This window comes from Genypterus blacodes, unplaced genomic scaffold, assembly GCF_046128005.1.
Source record: "Genypterus blacodes isolate CSIRO-AG114 ecotype Tasmania unplaced genomic scaffold, CSIRO-AGI_Gbla_v1 ptg000005l_1, whole genome shotgun sequence".
In the NCBI taxonomy this organism is placed as follows: domain Eukaryota; kingdom Metazoa; phylum Chordata; class Actinopteri; order Ophidiiformes; family Ophidiidae; genus Genypterus; species Genypterus blacodes.
The window spans coordinates 305,083-311,555 of record NW_027466819.1 but is presented as its reverse complement, the minus strand read 5'-3'; the positions used below and the strand labels follow the sequence as shown (position 1 = coordinate 311,555).

Below are 6,473 nucleotides of genomic sequence, written 5' to 3'. Positions count from 1 at the left end.
TAAAAGTCTGATTATATAACTTGTTTCTGATACCTGACACCACCGTGTGACGTTTTGGTTACGTCAGGTTTACATTATAGTTGGATTGCCCATAATAAGCAGATTGTTATAGGGATCTGACCACACAATGATGGGTTGGGATTTAAGAATAATGGCAAAACCCATCAGTAATGCGTGGGAAGACTTCGGGCCAATAGTTCATCGGGTAATAGGCACATGTATATGTATATCAGTATGGCACTATATTCCAAATGTTCACGTTTTAATCTGTATAGTATACATCAAAACTGATCAAACAAGCGAATCGTTTTAAACCTTATAGGTTCATATCTCCCTGAATGGCATCCTGCGTCACCAGCCGCGTTCCAAATCGCATTAGGAGCCTCGTTTATTCCACCGAGCTCGCAGACAGACCGAGGCCGCCCTGTCGCTTAGCGCAACCTCAGCCTGCAATTATCGGAATCGATTAGCAAAGTGACCGTAAGTCGAGAAACGCGCCATTTGAGACGGCTGAGTCGTTTCAGCACCGGACAGCTCCCGACTCCCCAGAGGGCCTGGGAAGTCAAAACATCCAGTCACACAAAACCACCACGGCCGTCACCACTCACAGGAACACCACCATCATCCCCATCATCATCATCATCATCATCATCATCATTTCCCAGCTCGGGCTTAATGATAATTGTTGAGTTATTGATGACCGTCGCGGTCACGGTGATGAGGGGGAGAGAATGAGTCGCCATATGTTTTTTTTTTCTTGCAAAGTACACAAAAGCATGTATGCGTTCACTTCCCTTACTGGATACAAAAAGTTTGAAAGCAAAACTTCCATCTTAGATTTAGATAGGGAGGGGGGAGAAGGAGGGGAGGGGGGGGGGGGGGGGGTGGTCTGACGGATGCATCGATGAGGAAGAAACTGTACTATTATATTCCGGGAGGAGGACTTGATGACGTCTACAGCATCCTTAATGTGACTTATTGGAGAGGGAGGGGAGTGGAGGGGGAGGGAGGGGGGCCAGGCTTATGTGATACACGGATAAATATCCAAGGCAATCACAGCTCAGAGCAACAAAAAAAGTTTAGGGAAACGATGTGTAGAGAGACGACGACGCTCTTTCCCCGCTGAGCTCGTGTGTGTTTGTCCTGTTTAGTCACACCGGTGTGTGTGTGTATAAAAGTGAGGCTGCATCCGGCTGCACGGAGGGGAACAAGGAGACGACGGAGGCGCTTCAGCCAGGAGAGAAGTGCCGTGAGAAAGATACCATCTCTCTCTCTCTCTCTCGCTCTCTCTCTCACTCACACACACACACACACTCTCTCTTACACACACACTACCACACTACAGCCGCGCCCGGATCACATCCTCCAGCACCGCGCTCTCCCTGCTCTCCTGCTTTAGGTATGTGCGGATTTTCTTTAAAAACTCGGAGATATCCATGAAGATGAAGATTTAATAATGGGAACTATTCTCTTTTTTTTCTCTCCCGCTCTGCATGGACACCTGCTCCTTATTTAATCCATTCTATTACTTTTGCGATTTATGAAAGGAAAGCAAAGGATCGGGGCGTTTCATCTCTTAAACTTTCATGAAATTGGATGATTGAGAAAGAGAGAAACCGTTTTGTTTCTGTTTAATCGGATCAGTTTATTTATCCATTTAAATGAACCTGATCCATCTTTTTAATGAGTATAGAGGAGGAGCACATGCAGGCTGCGGGTTTGATAGAACAAAGCATTGATGAATGTGTGTAACATGAATGTTCTTCTTCATTTTCTGACAGCATGGCCAGTTCGAGTAAAGCCACTTTAGTCTTGCTCATCTACGGAATCATAATGCACTACAGCGTCTTCTGCACACCTATGGGACTAAGTTACCCTAAGATCAGGTAGGTGCACGTCTTTCCTCTATTATTAGATTTCATAGATGTCATTCGATCCAAATTAAATGGTGCTGAATCTATTTTTACTCTGATTAACGGTAAAGTCATTTGAAGGAGTGTTTGTTCTGATTTGGGCACTTCCCTGTTCAAGTGTGCGCGTAATTACGCACAAACCAAGGGCGCGTGCTATTCGGACCTGCAGTAATTAAGGAGTTTATTTATAGGAGATGTTTTCCACACACACACACACACATATGTGAGTCCTCCGTGGTTGAGGACAATGGAGACAGCGTGGAGGCATCTGTCCGGTGGGACGGTTCACAGAAGTCCCCTTATTAGAGCTGAGAGTGCAGCCAGTGTAATGGAGCTCCAGGGATGACGGAGAACAGGCGTCACCAAGGAGAGGCGAGGCGAAGCGAATAGGAACGCGCCATCCTCTTAAGATTTAGTGGGATTTTTTTTTTGCTGTGAAAACCATATCCATAATTTGGGCGTGGCTCTTATTGACTGTAATTTTCTCCGCTAATTGCAGCATTGTTTCAAATAAAAAACGCTCTCCCCTCCTGGCTGAAGGTGATGAGTCTGACAGCCATTGTTTCGATCTTTAAATTATTAACGAGGCTGTTTCCTGTGTTAAGATGTCGCACAAATCTGATTGATTTAACATCATCACATTTCCCTCTAAATACAGAGATGATAAAGATCCAGATAATACAGAAAAAAATGCGTTTAAAAAGAGAAAAAAAAGAAAGAAGCTGCACACATTTGAGCTCTTTTAATTTATTTGACTCGATCGTTTTCAATCCAATTTCCAAAATTTCGTTTTCTGCTTTTATTTTCTGTATTTTTTCGTTTCTTTTCTTGATCTTAATCGTATTTGATTGAAGGAGGCACACGCAGACATTTGGCACCCTGTCAGCGCGCCGCGTCCCACTCTTGTGTGCAGCTCAGATTTGTGATGAATCTCCTTCTTTTCTCCCTCCGCAGACTTGACAACGACGCCTTCGATGAGGACGGGAATTCTTTATCCGACATGGGCTTCGATAGCGACCAAATAGCTATACGAAGCCCACCATCCTTGGACGACGACGGCTACACGCTCTACTACCCCCCAGAGAAGAGGTAACTGCTCCGGACGCACCGAGGCGGAGTCCAGATCTCATTTCTATAATGACTTTTGTTGCTGTTGCGATAATGTTTGCTCGCTTTGTTTTCTCCCAGAGTTTCTCATGTTATTTGTTCAATGTTATTTTCATGCCGAGTAGCCTAAAATGGGGTTTGGAATGCTGCCATTAATCCCAAATATAAGCTCGGGTATAGACGCGCTTCTTGGAGGGAAGGATGCGAGACTTTACTGCGGCTTGATGTGACTTGAGGATGGGGGGGGGGGGGGGGGGTTAAAGGAGGGGGGGAGTGGGGGGGCATTTTAGGCTACTTTTTGGTCATTGGTCATTTTTGTCTGCGCTTTTTTTTCTCCGCCACACTGATGATCTATATATGTGTTTTGGCGTTTTATCATCTCAGACCAGAAAGGCATGCTGAGGAAGAATTAGATAGAGCCTTGAGGGAGATCCTGGGTCAGTTAACAGCGAGGCAATATCTGCATTCTCTGATGACAATTCGTGCAGGGTAAGGGCTTCTCTTCTCAGCGTTTACCTGCAGCTATCATCTGTTCTGTCCCTCCGCTATATTTATATAGATATATATATATATTTATATATATTTATAACCCAAGTTCAGGTTGCTGCTGCTGCATCACTGTCTTTATCATTTGAACGTGGGTGTTATTTCCGTTTTTTTCCTGATCTCTTCTCCATCAAACCGTCCACCACACATCATACACAGCCATCACACCTTTTCTTGATAGTTTTTCTTTTGTGTTGTGGCATAGCACTGCGTTCATTACCAGTGCCCCCCCCCCCCCTTCTCCTCCTCCTCCTCCTCTTCTTCCTCCTCCTCCTCCTCCTCCTCCTCCTCTCTCTGTCTTCTCTCTTTGCCTGAATGAGGGTCAGTTTTCTATAGAGGTTTAAAACACACTGCGAATTACAAGTGATAAATCCATAAATTGATTTTGTCTGCTCCTGCACTAATGAGGAGTCGTGCGTCAGAATATGAAATGGCCTATGTGAATGCATAATTTATACGTTTTTTTCTATCTAAAAGGCTTAAATCACCAATGTTGTACACTGCAATTGCTTTTCGCCTTTTTCTAAAAACGAAAACTAATCGGATAAGAGGCTCATGAATGCAGTATTAATGATTCCTGGCAAGTTTTCTAGTGATATTAAGCAGTGATGATCAGTTAAAAAAAAAAGCAGCTGTGAATCTGTTAAGGATGGAAGACATGCAGCCTAAAGTCCCGTCTCCTTTCTGTCTCTCTCACAGTGATGATAACAGCATGGAGGACGAGTCGGAGCCTTTATCCAAAAGACACTCAGATGGGATCTTCACCGACAGCTACAGTCGCTATAGAAAGCAGATGGCCGTGCAGAAATACCTGGCAGCGGTCCTGGGAAGAAGGTACAGACAGAGAGTTAGGAACAAAGGACGTCGACTTGCCTATTTGTAGCGTTGCCGAAGCGCCCAAACTGCCCTCCTGTGTAAATACATCCAGTCGTTAAATCATCTTTCAGATATAACTGACCAACCAGTGGATTGCGCCTGTGTTCTTTCAACATGTATTTATGTATGAAGTAAAGCCATTAAAATGAATATTTTAATAATAATATCGTTTTTTTTCTTTTTGTACAAAAGCACTTGATACCGCACAGTTATACTTTGTGGACCAATATTTTATTTTCATGTTAAGATGTTGAAAATACAACAACAAACAACAACAACAAAAAAAATTACAAAAAAAGAAAAGAAATTATCAACAAAAAAAAAGATAAATGTGCACCTTCGACGTTATGCGCTTGAAATCTTTAAAGGTCATCTACATATGCAGAAAATAAATAGATTTTAAAAAGACAATCAAAGTATTGAATGTTATACTTATTTTTGTAATCAACGTTCTATTTTTTTAGTGTTGTTTGTTTTCCAAACAGGCCCAAAGAAGCAGTGAGCATGCTATGTGAGGCATATCCGGCTTATACCCTAAAAATGATGGTGCCCTTGCCCCCCACTCCCCCTCCCCCCTCCTCCTCTTCCTCATTGACGGGGGCTGTGTGGGTTTGCTGCACAGCTCGGGTGGCTTTTTGTTGCACACAGCCTTGCATTTGATGGATATTGATTGACTTACACATGTTTGGGTGGTAAAAAAAAAAGAAAGAAAGGATGAAAAATGAATCCAACCCCTCATTTAGAGAGAAATGTCATTGCAGGCTCCTGCAAGGGCACTACTGCCTCCACTAACTGTTGCTATACAGTGATAAAGGAAAGCGCTCAAGCTGCCGTTGACAGTATGCGGCAAACACTTGCTTGCTCACTCGCCTCAAAGTCATTCACTGTAGGAGACAAATGCAGTTCTGCTAGGACTGTGTAAAGAATGTCCCATATATGTGTGTATGTGTGTGTGTGTGTGTGTGTGTGTGTGTGTATTATGTACAGTATAACACTTATACAGCGCACATATTCATCTCAATGTTCTGTGTGTTCAGTTAACAGAATTATCACTTTGGATCAGTGTGCTTCAGCTGGTGATCTATGGGCAGCATTGGACATATTTAGACCTATATAGGGGGATGAAGCAGAGAGGTGGAGGGTAGAGAGAGGCAGCATGTGAGCTCCTGCGGTGTCTGCTTGTGCCCAGTGAGGGATGTGTTTCACTCTTATTTGTTATTTACTGGTGCATGTGGAAGCTGACACCTCGCTGATTTGCTTATGAATCTGCATGCCATTGCGCTTTGTGCATTGTGCTCTTTGGGAGGTGGGCTGTGCTAAGCCTGTTTCAGTACCAACTCCCCTTCTGATGTGCTGGGAATGTGAGTAAGGAGGGCTAGAGGTGGTGGAAACTGGTACTGCACTGACTTGTTGAATTTATTCATTTATTTCTGTTTGACCTCCCTGCTGCTGTTGTTGGATATCCTAAGATGTGACACTGGACCCCCCTTGCTGACTGCCTTTGTCCCAAGTAGCATTTCTTAAGGTTCTTTTTTTTGCTTATAGATGAGGCCGTTCAAGCGTTCATTTCTGATTGACAGTGCTGTGGTTAGTGCTGATCCGTGTTAGATATAGTCCGTGCATGTGTGGATGTGACAAGGAGGGAATGTGTGTGTGTGTGTGTGTGTGTGAAGTGGGAAGGTGTGTGAAGATGTGAAGAGAGGGAAGACAAAGCGAAGGGTGAGAGAGAAAGAGAGGATGAAATAGTTACATAAGACATGTGTTGTATCGCCAAATAAGTCAGAGAGGTTTGTTATGCCTGGATGCAGAAGCAAAAAGAGTCAGTTCAGGATCAAAGAGTCTGATATGAAATAATCACCATAGATATTGATTGCCCTTCACTTTGGTATCAATAAGAGGGACTCAGATATGTGACGGCGGCTGAACGAGGCCACTCTTGAGTCGACCCTCCGTGCCTGAACGCATCAGGGGGAATTAAATTCGGCCTCTTTCCAATGACTTCTATTCAATAATATGCAAATGCAGCTTTAA

At 43.7% G+C, this 6,473-nt stretch overlaps 1 protein-coding gene across 2 annotated transcripts; it reads left to right on the top strand.

Moving 5' to 3' along the window:
- The first annotated feature begins 1,782 nt into the window (after positions 1 to 1,782).
- adcyap1b (adenylate cyclase activating polypeptide 1b) lies at positions 1,783 to 4,483 on the top strand. Of its 2 annotated transcripts, XM_076147703.1 has the most exons (4): positions 1,783 to 1,886; positions 2,868 to 3,002; positions 3,405 to 3,509; positions 4,266 to 4,483. In XM_076147703.1, the coding sequence occupies exons 1-4, from the start codon at positions 1,783 to 1,785 to the stop codon at positions 4,447 to 4,449; spliced, it is 528 nt and encodes a 175-aa protein (XP_076003818.1). In that variant the 3' UTR covers positions 4,450 to 4,483. The 2 variants fall into 2 exon arrangements, with proteins under 2 accessions (XP_076003818.1, XP_076003827.1); XM_076147712.1 differs by lacking the exon at positions 3,405 to 3,509.
- Positions 4,484 to 6,473: the final 1,990 nt, after the last annotated feature.